The sequence below is a fragment of the Xenopus tropicalis genome, chromosome 7, assembly GCF_000004195.4.
Source record: "Xenopus tropicalis strain Nigerian chromosome 7, UCB_Xtro_10.0, whole genome shotgun sequence".
NCBI lineage: Eukaryota > Metazoa > Chordata > Amphibia > Anura > Pipidae > Xenopus > Xenopus tropicalis.
This window is the reverse complement of record NC_030683.2, coordinates 132,117,743-132,140,310: the sequence shown is the minus strand read 5'-3', so window position 1 is coordinate 132,140,310 and position 22,568 is coordinate 132,117,743. Positions and strand designations below refer to the sequence as shown.

General features: G+C 53.9%; 1 protein-coding gene and 1 long non-coding RNA gene across 2 annotated transcripts; both read left to right on the top strand.

Moving 5' to 3' along the window:
• Positions 1–81: 81 nt before the first annotated feature.
• cela3b lies at positions 82–5,954 on the top strand. The gene is made up of 8 exons (XR_004223620.1): positions 82–580; positions 2,817–2,902; positions 2,992–3,092; positions 3,368–3,502; positions 4,504–4,640; positions 4,724–4,866; positions 5,525–5,674; positions 5,790–5,954. It is a non-coding gene; the product is annotated as a chymotrypsin like elastase 3B (long non-coding RNA).
• A 2,732-nt stretch (positions 5,955–8,686) lies between these two features.
• ela3b (elastase 3B, pancreatic) lies at positions 8,687–19,747 on the top strand. Its single transcript, NM_001011421.1, has 8 exons — positions 8,687–8,744; positions 9,518–9,603; positions 9,784–9,881; positions 12,794–12,928; positions 18,365–18,501; positions 18,764–18,906; positions 19,129–19,281; positions 19,606–19,747. Exons 1-8 carry the CDS (start codon positions 8,705–8,707, stop codon positions 19,621–19,623), a joined length of 810 nt encoding a protein of 269 aa, NP_001011421.1. The 5' UTR covers positions 8,687–8,704; the 3' UTR covers positions 19,624–19,747.
• Positions 19,748–22,568: the final 2,821 nt, after the last annotated feature.

Below are 22,568 nucleotides of genomic sequence, written 5' to 3'. Positions count from 1 at the left end.
CACCCCGGGGCATTAGGGGGTAATGATCCCACTCCCGGCACAGAGATACCCACTCGCCCCCGGGGCATTAGGGGATAACGATCCCACTCCCGGCACAGAGATACCCACTCACCCCCGGGGCATTAGGGGGTAACGATCCCACTCCCGGCATAGAGATACAGAAGAAGGGGATGGAGGTTACCATAGAGCTAATTGGGGGGTTGCAGTAACTGACCCCCCGTGTGTTGGTTCCAGGCTAATGACACGCAGGGGCCACAGAATGTTCTGAGATTATATCCGTGCCTCTGTAATGGGAAATAACTATCTCAGTATTTGCTCATAATGAAACATAATTTCCAGAAACACAAGATGTTTATTTGCCCCCACGGCTGCCAAATGCCCCACGTAATTGTGTTCTGGAAAGTCTGACATTTATCTGTGACTCAAAAGGGAAAAGTTCCGGTTGCGCCAAGTCCCGTTCCTGACGTCTTCTCCCCCCCCCCCAAGAGATAACGATTATTTAATGGCTCCCCCACCCCTCACTCTTCCCTACAACTAACGATGCTCGGACTGGTACTGACTGCTGTGTTGGCCGCTTTGGGTAAGGGCTGTAGGGGCACCAGGGTGGGACTGTACCCCTGTGTGTCGGGTCAGGGGATCAGCATCTGATTCTCTGAACGTTCTGTGTGCTGATTAATTCATTGGTGGGGAGGTTGCCCCTCCCGGAACTGATATGTACTAATGTGCCAAACCTAAAGGGGAACCCCCCCTGGGTAAGTGAATCCAATCTCCCCCCAGTACTTACCCAGGTACAGAGCTCTGATTCTCTGTACTTCCTGCTCCTGGGCTGCTCTCTTTCCCATGGTCAGGCAGGAACCCCCCTGGGTAAGTGAATCCAATCTCCCCCCAGTACTTACCCCAGGTACAGAGCTCTGATTCTCTGTACTTCCTGCTCCTGGGCTGCTCTCTTTCCCATGGTCAGGCAGGAACCCCCCCCTGGGTAAGTGAATCCAATCTCCCCCCAGTACTTACCCAGGTACAGAGCTCTGATTCTCTGTACTTCCTGCTCCTGGGCTGCTCTCTTTCCCCATGGTCAGACAGGAACCTCCCCCCTGGGTAAGTGAATCCAATCTCCCCCCAGTACTTACCCAGGTACAGTGCTCTGATTCTCTACGTCCTGCTCCTGGGCTGCTCTCTTCCCCATGGTCAGACAGGAACCCCCCCCCCCCCCCCGGTAAGTGAATCCAATCTCCCCCCAGTACTTACCCAGGTACAGAAGCTCTGATTCTCTGTACTTCCTGTTCCCTGGGCTGCCTCTCTTTCCCCATGGTCAGGCAGGAAACCCCCCCCCCTGGGTAAGTGATTTCAATCTCCCCCCAGTACTTACCCAGGTACAGAGCTCTGATTCTCTGTACTTCCTGCTCCTGGGCTGCTCTCTTTCCCATGGTCAGACAGGAACCCCCCCCCCCCCCCCGGTAAGTGAATCCAATCTCCCCCCAGTACTTACCCAGGTACAGAGCTCTGATTCTCTGTACTTCCTGCTCCTGGGCTGCTCTCTTTCCCATGGTCAGACAGGAACCCCCCCCCCCCCCCCCCGGTAAGTGAATCCAATCTCCCCCAGTACTTACCCAGGTACAGAGCTCTGATTCTCTGTACTTCCTGTTCCTGGGCTGCTCTCTTTCCCATGGTCAGGCAGGAAACCCCCCCCCCTGGGTAAGTGATTTCAATCTCCCCCCCAGTACTCTACCCAGGTACAGAGCTCTGATTCTCTGTACTTCCTGTTCCTGGGCTGCTCTCTTTCCCATGGTCAGGCAGGAAACCCCCCCCCCCTGGGTAAGTGATTTCAATCTCCCCCCAGTACTTACCCAGGTACAGAGCTCTGATTCTCTGTACTTCCTGCTCCTGGGCTGCTCTCTTTCCCATGGTCAGGCAGGAAACCCCCCCCCTGGGTAAGTGATTTCAATCTCCCCCAGTACTTACCCAGGTACAGAGCTCTGATTCTCTGTACTTCCCTGCTCCTGGGCTGCTCTCTTTCCCATGGTCAGACAGAACCTCCCCCTGGTAAGTGAATCCAATCTCCCCCCAGTACTTACCCCAGGTACAGAGCTCTGATTCTCTGTACTTCCTGCTCCTGGCTGCTCTCTTTCCCATGGTCAGGCAGGAAAACCCCCCCCCCCCCCCCGGGTAAGTGATTTTCAATCTCCCCCCAGTACTTACCCCAGGTACAGAGCTCTGATTCTCTGTACTTCCTGCTCCTGGGCTGCTCTTTTCCCCATGGTCAGGCAGGAACTCCCCCTGGTAAGTGAATCCAATCTCCCCCAGTATTACCCAGGTACAGAGCTCTGATTCTCTGTACTTCCTGCTCCTGGGCTGCTCTCTTTCCCATGGTCAGGCAGGAACCCCCCCCTGGGTAAGTGAATCCAATCTCCCCCCAGTACTTACCCAGGTACAGAGCTCTGATTCTCTGTACTTCCTGCTCCTGGGCTGCTCTCTTTCCCATGGTCAGGCAGGAACCTCCCCCCTGGGTAAGTGATCCAATCTCCCCCAGTACTTACCCAGGTACAGAGCTCTGATTCTCTGTACTTCCTGCTCCTGGGCTGCTCTCTTTCCCATGGTCAGGCAGGGACCCCCCCCTGGGTAAGTGAATCCAATCTCCCCCCAGTACTTACCCAGGTACAGAGCTCTGATTCTCTGTACTTCCTGCTCCTGGGCTGCTCTCTTTCCCATGGTCAGGCAGGAACCCCCCCCTGGGTAAGTGAATCCAATCTCCCCCCAGTTACACTCAGTGCTATTAGTGATGGAGACTGATTCCTGTATCTGTGCTTGATGCCCTGCAGCCCATGGATGTGGGGTGCCCACGTACCACCCCAATGCGAGGGTAGTTAACGGTGATGATGCCAGACCCTACAGTTGGCCGTGGCAGGTAAGGAGATGAATGGGCTCTGTATGTGGGGGTGCCCGATGCCCATGAATATCCCATAATGCCCCCTGTTTCTCTCTCTCTCTGCCCAGGTCTCCCTACAGGTTCTAAACAGCGGAAGTCGATACGGACACTATTGTGGGGGGAGCCTTATTGCCCCCCGCTGGGTCGTTACAGCTGCCCACTGCATTCAGTAGGTTCAGATTTTATACCCAAGGGGCATCACTGCTTTTTGTAGCTTCCACTAGAGCTTTATTCCTTCCCCTTGGCTCTCACAAGTTGTCGGACTACAAATCCCAGAATTCCTTAGCACAATGTAAATCATATTCCTTAATCTAAAGGGGCAGGGCTTCCTTGGAAGTGGGAGGGAATTGGAGGCAGTGTGGGTGTGGCTTAAAGCAGTGCAATTTTTTGAATGATTGGGAATGTCCTGTTCCACTCAAGCCTCGTCCCGTTTCTCCATCATAGTTACACTAACACGTACCGCATTGTACTCGGGGAGCACGACCTGAGCCTGGAGGAAGGGGCGGAGCAAAATATTCCGATAAACAACAGCGATATCTTCAACCATCCCAAATGGAACAGGGGGTGTGCCGAGTGCGGGTAGGTTCTACAGAAAAACATAATTTTTCAGTAAAATCCTGGCCAGGTGGCAACCGTACTCGTATCTCATTGGCCATTCGGGGAGGGCGGTCCTTTAGAGATTGTCTTCTTTCACTCAATATGGATTCCACTCTTCGTCATCGCATTGTTAGATACAGAGTTGTTCAAGCAAAGATAAAGGGAACATTATCGATCCTCCTGGACATCAGGTGGTACTGGTCCTAACTGCAAGGTCCGATTCCCTCAGATGCTAGAAGTTGGGTTGCTGCCTACATTCCCATGATCCCCCGACCACCTTTACATCTTGTTCTGGGCAATTTAACTAAACTGGGGTACAACAAGGGTCCTGTTTATCAATGGAGAAGACCAGATGTCCCAAGATCCTCCAGTAGGAGCTTCAGGTTCATTTGATCTCTCCATTGTGCTCCACATCTAATCCTGTTTCTGGGCTTCAGAAGGTACAAGAAGGTCCCACCACCCCTAAAACACCTAAATATATCTCATGTTTTATTTCCAAAGCACCGGTTCCCAAACTGTGGAGCTGGGCTCAAAGCCGTGGCTCAGCCTAAAGGCAACTTTAGGGGGGACAAATGGGGAAAATGCCTTTTATTCTCCTAGAAACTATTGGAAGCCCACCATGAAGGTAATTTGGGGTGAGATTTGGGTTAAAACTTTCTACTTGCAAGATATGTTTAGGGCTATGGTTCAAGTGGGCTCCATAGCAGTCTTTTCACTTATCTATAATCATGGTATCCTCCAAAGAGGATGGGGGGGTGGAGGTAACCATATTTAAGTCATTAAAGTTGGCCATAGCCAATGGGCAATGTCCCCTATGCCAATAATGCACCATGGGTAGTGGTTCAGAGGGACCTGGAACCTCATTGTGTGACCCATCACCGACTCTGACAGTAGGTTCCCCACTAAAGATCTTTGTGCTGAAGTGGAGGCTCCCAAGAAGGTCTCCTTTGTGCCCCAATTGATCTTCTGCCTTGTCTGTTTAGATATGATATTGCCCTTATCAAGCTCTCCAGGGAAGCTCAACTCAACGATAAGGTCCAACTGGGCTGCATCCCACCTACAGGGGAAACTCTTTCCCACAACCAACTGTGCTTTGTCACCGGCTGGGGGCGACTTACCTGTGAGTACTTACTGAGTGGTACATAGAGCAGAAAGAGCACTCAAGGCATTGGGACTTTGTACTAGTGTGACTTTTCCTTTTAGCGACAGGACCTTATCCCGATATCCTTCAGCAGGCCGACCTACCTGTGGTGGGTATTTCTGTCTGCACTCAGTCCGACTGGTGGGGGGAAATGAATGAGAAAACCCTTGTGTGTGCTGGAGCCGCCGGCAAGGCTGTCTGTAATGTGAGTATGGGGAGGGCCCACGGGGGAGATAAACATGGGCTGATGGGTATTGTCTTAGGCTTGGGGCCACTGGGAGATCCTCTGGCACTCTAATAAGCTAGTCCAACCCTGGTACTTACCCATATACAGAGATATAATGCTTCTTAATTCCTGCTCCTGGGCTGCTCTCTTTCCCATGGTCAGGCAGGAACCTCCCCCTGGGTAAGTGAATCCAATCTCCCCCCAGTACTTACCCAGGTACAGAGCTCTGATTCTCTGTACTTCCTGCACCTGGGCTGCTCTCTTTCCCATGGTCAGGCAGGAACCTCCCCCTGGGTAAGTGAATCCAGTCTCCCCCCAGTACTTACCCAGGTACAGAGGTCTGATTCTCTGTACTTCCTGCTCCTGGGCTGCTCTCTTTCCCATGGCCAGGAAATACCCTCCACCTGTTAAGTAAATTAAATCTCTATACTTGACCATGGGAAAGAGAGCAGCCCAGGAAGGACTGAGAAACCATTAGCATAATACAGACCTGTTTGTAATATTGTTGCCCCTCTGCTCCAGACATAATAGATGATGTGCAGATTGGGAGGGGGGGATAGGGGCAGAATATATACATGGGGTAACTATAGGACCTATAGATGATACTCACGGCTGCTCTTGTGTTTCCAATTCTCAGGGCGACTCGGGGGGACCCCTGAACTGTCAGAGCCCTGATGGAAGGTGGTTTGTTCATGGGGTCACCAGCTTCGGCCCTGGGGCATGTAATTTGCCAAAGAGACCCAGTGTGTTCACCCGGGTGTCGGAATATAATGACTGGGTGCAGGAGGTAGGTGACGGGGTGGAATTACCCCTGGGGCAACAGCAGATGGGATTTCTGCGAGGAAAATCCTGAATAAAATAAAATATGATGAGACGACTAATTCCTTGGGTTTTGTTCCCAGATCATTGATAAGAACTAGGAGAGCGAGGGAATGGACCCGATGGCACAGAAACCTGCGTGGGACGGAACTGACCCAATGCCCTTCCCTGAAGCCTCTGAGCCCAACCCATTGGCTGGAAATGTCTCTGCTCCAATGAGAATGTGCAATAAATTCATTGTACTCTAATCACATGACTCAGTTCTAGTTCTTTATCACATGATTGAGTTCTATGGGCTGGTTCTTCATCACATGATTGAGTTCTATGGGCTGGTTCTTTATCACATGATTGAGTTCTATGGGCTGGTTCTTCATCCCATGGCTGAGTTCTATGAGCTGGTTCTTTATCACATGATTGAGTTCTATGGGCTGGTTCTTTATCACATGATTGAGTTCTATGGGCTGGTTCTTTATCACATGATTGAGTTCTATGGGCTGGTTCTTTATCACATGATTGAGTTCTATGGGCTGGTTCTTTATCACATGATTGAGTTCTATGGGCTGGTTCTTTATCACATGGCTGAGTTCTATGGGCTGGTTCTTTATCACATGGCTGAGTTCTATGGGCTGGTTCTTTATCACATGATTGCGTTCTATGGGCTGGTTCTTCATCCCATGGCTGAGTTCTATGGGCTGGTTCTTTATCACATGATTGAGTTCTATGGGCTGGTTCTTCATCACATGATTGAGTTTTATGGGCTGGTTCTTCATCCCATGGCTGAGTTCTATGGGCTGGTTCTTTATCACATGATTGCGTTCTATGGGCTGGTTCTTCATCCCATGGCTGAGTTCTATGGGCTGGTTCTTTATCACATGATTGAGTTCTATGGGCTGGTTCTTCATCACATGATTGAGTTTTATGGGCTGGTTCTTCATCCCATGGCTGAGTTCTATGGGCTGGTTCTTTATCACATGATTGAGTTCTATGGGCTGGTTCTTCATCACATGATTGAGTTCTATGGGCTGGTTCTTCATCCCAATAGCAGTATTGGGGAGCTCAACCCTCTGTTAGGTGCAAATACTTGAAGAACCTCACCTTGCATGGGGGTCAATATCCAACAGGTAAGGAGATGAATGGGCTCTGTATGTGGGGGTGCCCGATGCCCATGAATATGCCATAATGCCCCCTGTTTCTCTCTCTGCCCAGGTCTCCCTACAGGTTCTAAACAGCGGAAGTCGATACGGACACTATTGTGGGGGGAGTCTTATTGCCCCCCGCTGGGTCGTTACAGCTGCCCACTGCATTCAGTAGGTTCAGATTTTATACCCAAGGGGCATCACTGCTTTTTGTAGCTTCCACTAGAGCTTTATTCCTTCCCCTTGGCTCTCAGGAGTTGTCAGACTACAAATCCCAGAATTCCTTAGCACAATGTAAATCATATTCCTTAATCTAGAGGGGCGGGGCTTTCTGGGAAGTGGGAGGGAATTGGAGGCAGTGTGGGTGTGGCTTAAAGCAGTGACATTTTTTGAATGATTGGGAATGTCCTGTTCCACTCAAGCCTCGTCCCGTTTCTCCATCATAGTTACACTAACACGTACCGCATTGTACTCGGGGAGCACGACCTGAGCCTGCAGGAAGGGGCGGAGCAAAATATTCCGATAAACAACAGCGATATCTTCAACCATCCCAAATGGAACAGGGGGTGTGTCAATATCCAACAGCAAAAAAATCCAGTAGCACACTGAAGATGCAAGCCGTGAAAAAATTGTATTTTATTTGCCCAAGTACATATAAACAAGCAACGAGCAATGTGTCGGGACCCTTCGAAGAAACGTTGCTCTTTGCTTGTTTATATGTACTTGGGCAAATAAAATACAATTTTTTCACGGCTTGCATCTTCAGTGTGCTACTGGATTTTTTTGCTGTTGGTTCTTCATCCCAAGGCTGAGTTCTGAGGGCCGGTTCTTCATCCCATGACATAGTTCTATGGGCCAGTTCTTCATCCCATGACTGAGTTCTATTGGTTGGTTCTTCATCCCATGACTGAGTTCTATGGGCCAGTTCTTCATCCCATGACTGAGTTCTATTGGTTGGTTCTTCATCCCATGACTGAGTTCTATTGGTTGGTTCTTCATCCCATGGCTGAGTTCTATGGGCCAGTTCTTCATCCCATGGCTGAGTTCTATTGGTTGGTTCTTCATCCCATGACTGAGTTCTATTGGTTGGTTCTTCATCCCATGGCTGAGTTCTGAGGGCCGGTTCTTCATCCCATGACATAGTTCTATTGGTTGGTTCTTCATCCCATGGCTGAGTTCTGAGGGCCGGTTCTTCATCCCATGACATAGTTCTATTGGTTGGTTCTTCATCCCATGACTGAGTTCTATTGGTTGGTTCTTCATCCCATGACTGAGTTCTATTGGTTGGTTCTTCATCCCATGACTGAGTTCTATTGGTTGGTTCTTCATCCCATGACTGAGTTCTATTGGTTGGTTCTTCATCACTGGACTGGTACCACATTTCTTTGCCCAATAGTTTATTTTGATGTTGTAGAATATTTTGGGCTCTCCTACCTTTCATATTGCTCACTGGGGTGTAATTTCAGACCCCCCATAGGAGATCTTGTTCCCATTGTTGGTCACTTGCTTCCCTCCGCCCACACAAAATTCCAGGTGACCCATCATGGGGCCACGGGATCTGGGGGGGAGGTCTAACCATTTTATTTTGCTGAGGTTTAGTTGCCCTTTAAAATGCTAAATGAGACAGCAGCATATACCAGGGAGGAACGTTGGCAGTTACTGGTATTTTGGGTTGAATCCATCAAAGAACTGGGCAATATGTACCCGGGCTGACAGCCAATAGTAAACAGAATAGCCTTGGGCACTGGCTCCTGGGAACTGCCCCACCTGTGTCCCTATTAAGGGCAGGTGCCTGATAAGGCTGAATATTAAAGCCCTCGGTCTGTAGGCGCCAGTCGGTCGTTCTGTCTGTCTGTCTGACAATGCTGGGCTTGGTCATCACTTTCCTCTTGGCCACTGGAGGTAAATGGGGCAAATAAAGGGGGGAGGGAGCTTTGGGGCAATTATACCTGGAACTGGGGCTGTGATTGGCAGCAGTTATTATAAGTGTCACTGGGCTCATAGAACTGTGGGACAGGAGAAGTGGCCCATTGGCCCATTCATATTGCTGGGGCGGGGGGGTTAGATAAGGGCCAAAAGGATATTTCTATTCGGTTTATCAGATATGGGTTTTAGCAAGATTTAATAAAGCACCTTGCACAGTGGCTAATGGGGGATCTCATGTGGCTACTCTACCCCAGTCTGTAGCCAGCAGAGAGGCACCCCAAATGTCTATAATTCACTGCTATGGTCCCTTCATTGTACCCCTGCTTCTCTAGGAAGAATCCGGTGTGTTCCTCGGGGGCGGGACCCTGTGCAGAGCCTCCTCCACTGGTAAAGGGGAGGAGTTGGGCCCATTGGTTGGAACTGGAACCCATGGGGGGACGATGAGGGGATTCAAACAAAGCTGCTTAGGGCTCACAGACATTCTTATACTTGCTGACCAGTAAAACAGAGTGTAAGCTCTTTGGCACAGGGTTCAACTACCTGCCACATTGTGACGTTATTATTGATATAAAATTATTTCTTCCATTGTGAGTATTAATGAGCCAATCAGAACTGTAGGGAAAGGCTCAGCATCCCCCATAGACTTCAGTTAGAAGGTGACCCCTAGTGGCCATAAAGGGTGCAGCGTTGGCTCCAGAGAATATTACCGGGATATTGTGACTAACGTGTGGCCCCCTGTTCCCCTGCAGCCTATGGGTGTGGGGTCCCCACCTACTCCCCCCACAGCCGAGTGGTTAATGGAGAGGACGCGACGGCGCACAGTTGGCCGTGGCAGGTAAGTGACCCTCCCTGTATCCCTGGGAATGAGGATCATAGGATTTTATACACTGTGTCCTGGATCCTTCCCAGCATTCCCTGGGGCCCCATTGGCTCCTCTGTTCAATGTGTATTTTCAATCTGTATTTTCTCCATTTCCCAGTGGGAACGTTAAAGGAATTTTCCCATCTCTCCCCAGGTCTCCTTGCAGTACTTCAATGGGCAAGTCTTTGCCCACACATGTGGGGGGTCCCTCATCGCCCCAAACTGGGTCATGACTGCAGCGCATTGCATCTCGTATGTTCCCCTCGCCTTCTAACGTATCTGCCATCCCTGCCCTCCCCCAGCTGGCACCAAATGCCCTGCCATGTGTAATAGGGGGGTATATTCTGCTGGGCAACACCCTGGGGGAGACAGAGGCCGGGGGGTAACACAGTGGGGGGGGACAGGGGCCAGGGGGTAACACAGTGGGGGAGACAGGGGCCGGTGGGTAACACAGTGGGGGGGACAGGGGCCGGTGGGTAACACAGTGGGGGAGACAGGGGCCAGGGGGTAACACAGTGGGGGAGACAGGGGCCGGTGGGTAACACAGTGGGGGGGACAGGGGCCGGTGGGTAACACAGTGGGGGAGACAGGGGCCGGTGGGTAACACAGTGGGGGAGACAGGGGCCAGGGGGTAACACAGTGGGGGAGACAGGGGCCGGTGGGTAACACAGTGGGGGGGACAGGGGCCGGTGGGTAACACAGTGGGGGAGACAGGGGCCGGGGGGTAACACAGTGGGGGAGACAGGGGCCGGTGGGTAACACAGTGGGGGAGACAGGGGCCGGCGGGTAACACAGTGGGGGAGACAGGGGCCGGTGGGTAACACAGTGGGGGAGACAGGGGTCGGTGGGTAACACAGTGGGGGAGACAGGGGCCGGGGGTAACACAGTGGGGGAGACAGGGGCCGGTGGGTAACACAGTGGGGGAGACAGGGGCCGGCGGGTAACACAGTGGGGAGACAGGGGCCGGGGGGTAACACAGTGGGGGAGACAGGGGTCGGTGGGTAACACAGTGGGGGAGACAGGGGCCGGCGGGTAACACAGTGGGGGAGACAGGGGCCGGTGGGTAACACAGTGGGGGGACAGGGGTCGGTGGGTAACACAGTGGGGGAGACAGGGGTTGGTGGGTAACACAGTGGGGGAGACAGGGGCCGGTGGGTAACACAGTGGGGGAGACAGGGGTTGGTGGGTAACACAGTGGGGAGACAGGGGCCGGTGGGTAACACAGTGGGGGGGACAGGGGTCGGTGGGTAACACAGTGGGGGGGACAGGGGTCGGTGGGTAACACAGTGGGGGAGACAGGGGCCGGTGGGTAACACAGTGGGGGAGACAGGGGCCGGTGGGTAACACAGTGGGGGGGACAGGGGTCGGTGGGTAACACAGTGGGGGAGACAGGGGTTGGTGGGTAACACAGTGGGGGAGACAGGGGCCGGTGGGTAACACAGTGGGGGAGACAGAGGCCGGCGGGTAACACAGTGGGGGGGACAGGGGTCGGTGGGTAACACAGTGGGGGAGACAGGGGCCGGGGGTAACACAGTGGGGGGGACAGGGGCCGGCGGGTAACACAGTGGGGGAGACAGGGGCCGGTGGGTAACACAGTGGGGGAGACAGGGGCCGGTGGGTAACACAGTGGGGGAGACAGGGGCCGGGGGGTAACACAGTGGGGGAGACAGGGGCCAGGGGGTAACACAGTGGGGGAGACAGGGGTCGGTGGGTAACACAGTGGGGGAGACAGGGGCCGGGGGTAACACAGTGGGGGGGACAGGGGTCGGTGGGTAACACAGTAGGGGAGACAGGGGCCGGTGGGTAACACAGTGGGGGAGACAGGGGCCGGTGGGTAACACAGTGGGGGAGACAGGGGCCGGGGGTAACACAGTGGGGGAGACAGGGGCCAGGGGGTAACACAGTGGGGGAGACAGGGGTCGTGGGTAACACAGTGGGGGAGACAGGGGCAGGTGGGTAACACAGTGGGGGAGACAGGGGCCGGCGGGTAACACAGTGGGGGAGACAGGGGTCGTGGGTAACACAGTGGGGGAGACAGGGGCCAGTGGGTAACACAGTGGGGGAGACAGGGGCCGGTGGGTAACACAGTGGGGGGGACAGGGGCCGGTGGGTAACACAGTAGGGGAGACAGGGGCCGGTGGGTAACACAGTGGGGGGGACAGGGGCCGGTGGGTAACACAGTGGGGGGACAGGGGCCGGCGGGTAACACAGTGGGGGGGACAGGGGCCGGCGGGTAACACAGTGGGGGAGACAGGGGCCGGCGGGTAACACAGTGGGGGAGACAGGGGTCATGGGTAACACAGTGGGGGAGACAGGGGCCGGCGGGTAACACAGTGGGGGAGACAGGGGTCATGGGTAACACAGTGGGGGAGACAGGGGTCGTGGGTAACACAGTGGGGGAGACAGGGGTCATGGGTAACACAGTGGGGGAGACAGGGGTCATGGGTAACACAGTGGGGGGGACAGGGGTCATGGGTAACACAGTGGGGGAGACAGGGGCCGGCGGGTAACACAGTGGGGGGGACAGGGGTCATGGGTAACACAGTGGGGGAGACAGGGGCCGGCGGGTAACACAGTGGGGGAGACAGGGGTCATGGGTAACACAGTGGGGGAGACAGGGGCCGGCGGGTAACACAGTGGGGGGGACAGGGGTCGTGGGTAACACAGTGGGGGGGACAGGGGCCGGTGGGTAACACAGTGGGGGAGACAGGGGCCAGTGGGTAACACAGTGGGGGAGACAGGGGCCGGTGGGTAACACAGTGGGGGAGACAGGGGCCAGTGGGTAACACAGTGGGGGAGACAGGGGTCGTGGGTAACACAGTGGGGGAGACAGGGGTCGTGGGTAACACAGTGGGGGAGACAGGGGCCGGTGGGTAACACAGTGGGGGAGACAGGGGCCGGTGGGTAACACAGTGGGGGGGACAGGGGCCGGTGGGTAACACAGTGGGGGGGACAGGGGCCGGCGGGTAACACAGTGGGGGAGACAGGGGTCATGGGTAACACAGTGGGGGAGACAGGGGCCGGTGGGTAACACAGTGGGGGGGACAGGGGCCGGCGGGTAACACAGTGGGGGAGACAGGGGTCGTGGGTAACAGACTGGGGGAGAGATAATGGAGCCCCCCACTTTCCAGTCCCTAAATCCCCTCTCTGCTCTGGTCCCACAGTTCCTCCCGGCAGTACCAAGTTGTTCTGGGGGAGCACGACCGCAGTGTGAGTGAAGGGGGGGAGCAGATCATCCCTGTGACCAATGAAGACATCTTTGTTCATGAGAAGTGGATCAGCATCTGCGCTGCCTGTGGGTGAGTAGGGGCCATTGGGCAGTTGGACAGTCGGGGGGGCATTTACTGTCCATCTTGCCCTACTGTCCCCATCTTGCCTTACTGTCTCCATCTTGTCCTACTGTCTCCATCTTGTCCTACTGTCTCCATCTTGTCCTACTGTCCCCATCTTGCCCTACTGCCCCCATCTTGTCCTACTGTCTCCATCTTGTCCTACTGTCTCCATCTTGTCCTACTGTCCCCATCTTGCCCTACTGTCCCCATCTTGCCCTACTGCCCCCATCTTGCCCTACTGTCTCCATCTTGTCCTACTGTCTCCATCTTGTCCTACTGTCTCCATCTTGTCCTACTGTCCCCATCTTGCCCTACTGTCTCCATCTTGCTCTACTGTCTCCATCTTGTCCTACTGTCTCCATCTTGCCCTACTGTCTCCATCTTGCCCTACTGTCCCCATCTTGTTCTACTGTCTCCATCTTGCCCTACTGTCCCCATCTTGTCCTACTGTCTCCATCTTGTCCTACTGTCCCCATCTTGTCCTACTGTCTCCATCTTGTCCTACTGTCTCCATCTTGCCCTACTGTCTCCATCTTGCTCTACTGTCCCCATCTTGCCCTACTGTCTCCATCTTGCCCTACTGTCTCCATCTTGCCCTACTGTCTCCATCTTGTCCTACTGTCTCCATCTTTACTGTCTCCATCTTGCCCTATTGTCTCCATCTTGCCCTATTGTCTCCATCTTGCCCTATTGTCTCCATCTTGCCCTACTGTCTCCATCTTGCTCTACTGTCTCCATCTTGTCCTACTGTCTCCATCTTGCCCTACTGTCTCCATCTTGCCCTACTGTCCCCATCTTGTTCTACTGTCTCCATCTTGCCCTACTGTCCCCATCTTGTCCTACTGTCTCCATCTTGTCCTACTGTCTCCATCTTGTCCTACTGTCTCCATCTTGTCCTACTGTCTCCATCTTGCCCTACTGTCTCCATCTTGCTCTACTGTCCCCATCTTGCCCTACTGTCCCCATCTTGTTCTAGTGTCTCCATCTTGCCCTACTATCTCCATCTTGCCCTACTGTCCCCATCTTGCCCTACTGTCTCCATCTTGTCCTACTGTCCCCATCTTGCCCTACTGTCTCCATCTTGCCCTACTGTCTCCATCTTGCCCTACTGTCCCCATCTTGCCCTACTGTCTCCATCTTGTCCTACTGTCCCCATCTTGCCCTACTGTCTCCATCTTGTCCTACTGTCCCCATCTTGCCCTACTGTCTCCATCTTGTCCTACTGTCCCCATCTTGCCCTACTGTCTCCATCTTGCTCTACTGTCTCCATCTTGCCCTACTGTCCCCATCTTGCCCTACTGTCTCCATCTTGCTCTACTGTCCCCATCTTGCCCTACTGTCTCCATCTTGTCCTACTGTCCCCATCTTGCCCTACTGTCTCCATCTTGCCCTACTGTCCCCATATTGTTCTACTGTCTCCATCTTGTCCTACTGTCCCCATCTTGCCCTACTGTCCCCATCTTGCCCTACTGTCTCCATCTTGCTCTACTGTCCCCATCTTGCCCTACTGTCTCCATCTTGCTCTACTGTCCCCATCTTGCCCTACTGTCTCCATCTTGCTCTACTGTCCCCATCTTGCCCTACTGTCTCCATCTTGTCCCTACTGTCCCCATCTTGCCCTACTGTCTCCATCTTGCTCTACTGTCCCCATCTTGTCCTACTGTCTCTATCTTGTCCTACTGTCCCCATCTTGCCCTACTGTCTCCATCTTGCTCTACTGTCCCTATCTTGCCCTACTGTCTCCATCTTGCTCTACTGTCCCCATCTTGCCCTACTGTCTCCATCTTGTCCTACTGTCCCCATCTTGCCCTACTGTCTCCATCTTGCTCTACTGTCCCCATCTTGCCCTACTGTCTCCATCTTGTCCTACTGTCTCCATCTTGTCCTACTGTCTCCATCTTGCCCTACTGTCCCCATCTTGCCCTACTGTCTCCATCTTGCTCTACTGTCCCCATCTTGCCCTACTGTCCCCATCTTGTTCTACTGTCTCCATCGTGCCCTACTGTCTCCATCTTGCCCTACTGTCCCCATCTTGCCCTACTGTCTCCATCTTGTCCTACTGTCCCCATCTTGCCCTACTGTCTCCATCTTGTCCTACTGTCCCCATCTTGCCCTACTGTCTCCATCTTGCCCTACTGTCTCCATCTTGCCCTACTGTCCCCATCTTGCCCTACTGTCTCCATCTTGTCCTACTGTCCCCATCTTGCCCTACTGTCTCCATCTTGCTCTACTGTCTCCATCTTGCCCTACTGTCCCCATCTTGCCCTACTGTCTCCATCTTGCTCTACTGTCCCCATCTTGCCCTACTGTCTCCATCTTGTCCTACTGTCCCCATCTTGCCCTACTGTCTCCATCTTGCTCTACTGTCTCCATCTTGTCCTACTGTCCCCATCTTGCCCTACTGTCTCCATCTTGCCCTACTGTCCCCATATTGTTCTACTGTCTCCATCTTGCCCTACTGTCCCCATCTTGCCCTACTGTCTCCATCTTGTCCTACTGTCCCCATCTTGCCCTACTGTCTCCATCTTGCTCTACTGTCCCCATCTTGCCCTACTGTCTCCATCTTGTCCTACTGTCCCCATCTTGCCCTACTGTCTCCATCTTGCTCTACTGTCCCCATCTTGCCCTACTGTCTCCATCTTGTCCTACTGTTTCCATCTTGCCCTACTGTCTTGACCAACTGGCAATCTGGGCAGCTAAGTGGCAGATGAGATTTAATGTGGATAAATGTAAGGTCATGCACCTGGGATGTAAAAATATGCAAGCCCCGTATACCCTTAATGGGACTGCACTAGGCAAATCCATAATGGAGAAGGATCTTGGAGTCCTTGTAGATAATAAACTTGGCTGTAGCAAGCAATGCCAGGCAGCAGCTGCAAGGGCAAACAAGGTTCTGAGCTGTATTAAAAGGGGTATAGATTCACGGGAGGAGGGGGTTATTCTTCCCCTTTACAGAGCATTGGTAAGGCCCCATCTAGAATATGCTGTTCAGTTTTGGTCTCCAGTGCTCAAACGGGACATTATTGAGCTAGAGAGGGTCCAGAGAAGGGCAACTAAGCTGGTAAAGGGTATGGAAAGTCTCGGTTATGAAGAAAGACTGGCCAAGTTGGGTCTGTTTACACTGGAGAAGAGGCGCTTAAGAGGTGACATGATAACTATGTATAAATATATAAGGGGATCATATAATAACCTCTCTAATGTTTTATTTACCAGTAGGTCCTTCCAACGGACACGAGGGCACCCACTCCGTTTAGAAGAAGGGAGGTTCCATTTAAATATTCGGAAAGGATTTTTTACAGTGAGAGCTGTGAGGTTGTGGGGTCCCCCCTCCCCGAATCAGTCGTGCTGGCTGATACATTATATAGCTTTAAGAAGGGGCTGGATGGATTCTTAGCAAGTGAGGGAATACACGGTTATGGGAGATAGCTCTCAGTACAAGTGAGGGAATACACGGTTATGGGAGATAGCTCTCAGTACAAGTTGATACAGGGACTGGTCCGATTGCCATCTTGGAGTCAGGAAGGAATTTTTTCCCCTCTGAGGCAAATTAGAGAGGCTTCAGATGGGGTTTTTTGCCTTCCTCTGGATCAACTTGTAGTTAGGCAGGTTAGGTATAGGCATTATGGTTGAACTTGATGGACGTATGTCTTTTTTCAACCCAACTTACTATGTTACTATGTTACTATGTTACTATGTCTCCATCTTGCCCTACTGTCTCCATCTTTCCCTACTGTCCCCATCTTGTCCTACTGTCTCCATCTTGTCCTACTGCATCCATCTTGTCCTACTGTCTCCATCTTGTCCTACTGTCCCCATCTTGCCCTACTGTCCCCATCTTGACCTACTGTCTCCATCTTGTCCTACTGTCCCCATCTTGTCCTACTGTCTCCATCTTGTCCTACTGCCTCCATCTTGTCCTACTGTCCCCATCTTGTCCTACTGTCCCCATCTTGTCCTACTGTCTCCATCTTGTCCTACTGCCTCCATCTTGTCCTACTGCATCTATCTTGTCCTACTGCCTCCATCTTTTCCTACTGTCCCCATCTTGTCCTCCTGTCCCCATCTTGTCCTCCTGTCCCCATCTTGTCCTACTGTCTCCATCTTGTCCTACTGTCCCCATCTTGTCCTACTGTCCCCATCTTGCCCTACTGTCCCCATCTTGCCCTACTGTTCCCATCTTGTCCTACTGTCTCCATCTTGTCCTACTGTCCCCATCTTGTCCTACTGTCCCCATCTTGTCCTACTGTCCCCATCTTGTCCTACTGTCTCCATCTTGTCCTACTGCCTCCATCTTGTCCTACTGCATCTATCTTGTCCTACTGCCTCCATCTTTTCCTACTGTCCCCATCTTGTCCTCCTGTCCCCATCTTGTCCTCCTGTCCCCATCTTGTCCTACTGTCTCCATCTTGTCCTACTGTCCCCATCTTGTCCTACTGTCCCCATCTTGCCCTACTGTCCCCATCTTGCCCTACTGTTCCCATCTTGTCCTACTGTCTCCATCTTGTCCTACTGTCCCCATCTTGTCCTACTGTCCCCATCTTGTCCTACTGTCTCCATCTTGTCCTACTGCCTCCATCTTGTCCTACTGCATCTATCTTGTCCTACTGCCTCCATCTTTTCCTACTGTCCCCATCTTGTCCTCCTGTCCCATCTTGTCCTACTGTCTCCATCTTGTCCTACTGTCCCCATCTTGCCCTACTGTCCCCATCTTGCCCTACTGTCCCCATCTCTTCCTACTGTCCCCATCTTGTCCTACTGTCTCCATCTTGTCCTACTGCCTCCATCTTTTCCTACTGTCCCCATCTTGTCCTACTGTCCCCATCTTGTCCTACTGTCCCCATCTTGTCCTACTGTCTCCATCTTGTCCTACTGTCCCCATCTTGCCCTACTGTCCCCATCTTGCCCTACTGTCCCCATCTTGCCCTACTGTCTCCATCTGGCCCTACTGTCCCCATCTTGCCCTACTGTCTCCATCTTGCCCTACTGTCTCCATCTTGCCCTACTTCCCCATCTTGCCCTACTGTCTCCATCTTGCCCTACTGTCTCCATCTTGCCCTACTGTCTCCACCTTGCCCTACTTTCTCCATCTTGCCCTACTGTCCCCATCTTGCCCTACTGTCTCCATCTTGCCCTACTGTCTCCATCTTGTTCTACTGTCTCCATCTTGCCCTACTGTCTCCATCTTGTCCTACTGTCTCCATCTTGCCCTACTGTCTCCATCTTGTCCTACTGTCTCCATCTTGCCCTACTGTCTCCATCTTGTCCTACTGTCTCCATCTTGCCCTACTGTCTCCATCTTGTCCTACTGTCTTCATCTTGTCCTACTGTCTCCATCTTGTCCTACTGTCTCCATCTTGCCCTACCTGCTCAGCCTGTGGATGTAACGTAATGCTCTCTTCCCAGGAATGACATCGCTCTCATCAAGCTGTCTCGCCCCGCCCTCCTTAACGACCAGGTGGAACTGGGCTGTGTGCCCCCCGCTGGGCAAATCCTCCCCAACGACTACCCTTGTTACATCACCGGTTGGGGGCGTCTTACCAGTATGTAGTTGTACCTTGCACAATGTAACATGTTCAGTACTGTGTATAACAATGCCGGGGGGGTTGGCATAGCCAATAGTGAGCATGAACGTGACTGTGGGGGAGGAGACAATGTCGGGGCACATCTGGCAATGTTGGGGTGCATCTGGCAATGTTGGGGTGCATCTGGCAATGTTGGGGTGCATCTGGCAGGATGGGAAGGAGATTAAAGGAAATATTTAGTAGCCACATGTGAGTGAAGCCGTGTCCGTGTGTCTCGTAGCCGGGGGGAACCTGCCCGATATTCTCCAGCAAGCCCTGATGCCCGTTGTGGACCACAAGACCTGCACCCAGAGAGACTGGTGGGGGCCGAGCATCAAGACCACCATGGTGTGCGCTGGGGGTGATATCCGCGCCGGCTGCAATGTGAGCAATAACTTTCCTATGGGGGTATCAGTGTGTTCTGGTTCCGAGACTATTGGGCCATAGGGTGTGGCCTTCACAAACCTTCTAACCCTAGGGATTTGGTTAGAGACCCGGGGGCCCAAGTATAAATGGGTCGGTACTCATCGTAGATTCGTAGTAGGAAACAATTGTTATGGGAAGTTCTGGTCCGGTCATTTACAGCTGTTTGGGTTTTGTTCTTAGGGTGACTCTGGGGGCCCCCTGAACTGCCGGGCAGCTGATGGGACTTGGCACGTCCATGGCATCGCCAGCTTTGTCTCCGGGTTGGGCTGCAACGCTCTCAAGAAACCAACCGTCTTCACCCGCGTTTCTGCTTTCAACGACTGGATTGATAATGTGAGTATTGGGGGGCCCAGTGGGTCGGAGGGGCCCCTATGTGGGTATATAGTGTCGCCCCCTATAGGCACTACTGGGGCTCAGCTGGGGAGCCTACGGTGATGGGCTCTAGGGGCACTGCTTTGGGCACTGCCCCATTGGCTCAATGGCTCTTAGTGGGCAGTTCTATCAGCACCGGCCAACCAAAGAGCCCAGAGATGGATTAAAGGGGCGGTTCACCCACACCCTGGTTGCTACGGTAATTTGGGTCTGGGACTTTCCTTAGTATGAGGTTCTGTAAGGTCCAACAAACTCTGTAAATGTCCTTTATCGTTTCCCTTTCAGATCATCAGAAACAACTAAACGGCAGGAAGGAGTTGGCCAAGGTTGGCCGGGGTCACATGACCCTACTGAATGTCTCCATGGAAACCATCATGGCGGAACCTTCTCTGTTCCTACAGAAATAAAGTCACTTACATTCAGCAAACTGTCTCTTGTATTTATGGGGAGAGACTCTCTCGGTGAGACACCCTGTAACTTCCTGCCCCAGAGACAGCCCGGTGTGGGGTATTAAACCAAATGTCCTGGTGAATATTGCCCCATGGGGTATTGTACCTAAAGATTCTACTCTCACCCATCCTGTCCCCCGCGCCACCTAAGGGTAATCACTTGCACTGACCTCCAACCTACCCAAACCCCACATCCTCCCCCCAACCTGGCCACCCTCCCCCCAACCTGGCCACCCTCCCCCCAACCTGGCCACCCTCCCCCCAACCTGGCCACCCTCCCCCCAACATGGCCACCCTTCCCCCAACATGGCCACCCTTCCCCCAACATGGCCACCCTCCCCTCAACCTGGCCACCCTCCCCCCAACCTGGCCACCCTCCCCCCACATGGCCACCCTCCCCTCAACATGGCCACCCTCCCCCCACATGGCCACCCTCCCCTCAACATGGCCACCCTCCCCCCAACATGGCCACCCTCCCCCAACATGGCCACCCTCCCCCCAACATGGCCACCCTCCCCTCAACATGGCCACCCTTCCCCCCAACATGGCCACCCTCCCCTCAACCTGGCCACCCTCCCCCCAACCTGGCCACCCTCCCCCCACATGGCCACCCTCCCCTCAACATGGCCACCCTCCCCCCAACATGGCCACCCTCCCCCAACATGGCCACCCTCCCCCCAACATGGCCACCCTTCCCCCAACATGGCCACCCTTCCCCCAACATGGCCACCCTCCCCTCAACCTGGCCACCCTCCCCCCAACCTGGCCACCCTCCCCCCACATGGCCACCCTCCCCTCAACATGGCCACCCTCCCCCCAACATGGCCACCCTCCCCCAACATGGCCACCCTCCCCCCAACATGGCCACCCTCCCCTCAACATGGCCACCCTCCCCTTAACATGGCCACCCTCCCCCCAACATGGCCACCCTCCCCCCAACATGGCCACCCTCCCCTCAACATGGCCACCCTCCCCTCAACATGGCCACCCCTCCCCCCAACATGGCCACCCTCCCCTCAACATGGCCACCCTCCCCCCAACATGGCCACCCTCCCCTCAACATGGCCACCCTCCCCTCAACATGGCCACCCCTCCCCCCAACATGGCCACCCTCCCCTCAACATGGCCACCCTCCCCCCAACATGGCCACCCCTCCCCCCAACATGGCCACCCCTCCCCCCAACCTGGTTGCCCTCCCACCAACATGGCCACCCCTCCCCCCAACCTGGTTGCCCTCCCACCAACATGGCCCCCTTTCCCCAACCTGGTCCCCCTTGCCCCAACCTGGTTGCCCTCCCCCCAACATGGCATTGTGGGAAGCGGAGTGCTGGTTGGGGGAGAGCTGAACAGAAGCAGAAATGTTTCTTTAACCCCTTTCTTACCCAACACCTGTAGAATCAGATCCCGCCCACGTAATTAGTGCCGTTTCTGTGGCGATCAGGAAGCCTGAGCCTCTTTACTGTGTTGAAATATACTGAGAAGGGGGATTTACAGCGCGGTGGCGCCACCTAGTGGAATCTAAATCACACAGTTTGTTCTCCAGCCTGTACCTGTGGGGAGTGATGTCAGAGGGCATGTAGTCAGACCCAGCAGGGCATGTAGTCAGAACCAGCAGGGCATGTAGTCAGACCCAGCAGGGCATGTAGTCAGACCCAGCAGGGCATGTAGTCAGACCCAGCAGGGCATGTAGTCAGAACCAGCAGGGCATGTAGTCAGAACCAGCAGGGCATGTAGTCAGACCCAGCAGGGCATGTAGTCAGACCCAGCAGGGCATGTAGTCAGACCCAGCAGGGCATGTAGTCAGACCCAGCAGGGCATGTAGTCAGACCCAGCAGGGCATGTAGTCAGACCCAGCAGGGCATGTAGTCAGACCCAGCAGGGCATGTAGTCAGAACCAGCAGGGCATGTAGTCAGAACCAGCAGGGCATGTAGTCAGAACCAGCAGGGCATGTAGTCAGACCCAGCAGGGCATGTAGTCAGAACCAGCAGGGCATGTAGTCAGACCCAGCAGGGCATGTAGTCAGAACCAGCAGGGCATGTAGTCAGAACCAGCAGGGCATGTAGTCAGACCCAGCAGGGCATGTAGTCAGAACCAGCAGGGAATGTAGTCAGACCCAGCAGGGCATGTAGTCAGAACCAGCAGGGAATGTAGTCAGAACCAGCAGTGCATGTAGTCAGAACCAGCAGTGCATGTAGTCAGACCCAGCAGGGCATGTAGTCAGACCCAGCAGGGCATGTAGTCAGACCCAGCAGGGCATGTAGTCAGACCCAGCAGGGCATGTAGTCAGACCCAGCAGGGCATGTAGTCAGAGCAAGCAGGGCATGTAGTCAGAACCAGCAGGGCATGTAGTCAGAGCAAGCAGGGCATGTAGTCAGACCCAGCAGGGCATGTAGTCAGAACCAGCAGGGAATGTAGTCAGACCCAGCAGGGCATGTAGTCAGAACCAGCAGGGAATGTAGTCAGAACCAGCAGTGCATGTAGTCAGAACCAGCAGTGCATGTAGTCAGACCCAGCAGGGCATGTAGTCAGACCCAGCAGGGCATGTAGTCAGACCCAGCAGGGCATGTAGTCAGACCCAGCAGGGCATGTAGTCAGAACCAGCAGGGCATGTAGTCAGACCCAGCAGGGCATGTAGTCAGACCCAGCAGGGCATGTAGTCAGAGCAAGCAGGGCATGTAGTCAGAACCAGCAGGGCATGTAGTCAGAGCAAGCAGGGCATGTAGTCAGACCCAGCAGTGCATGTAGTCAGAACCAGCAGTGCATGTAGTCAGAACCAGCAGTGCATGTAGTCAGACCCA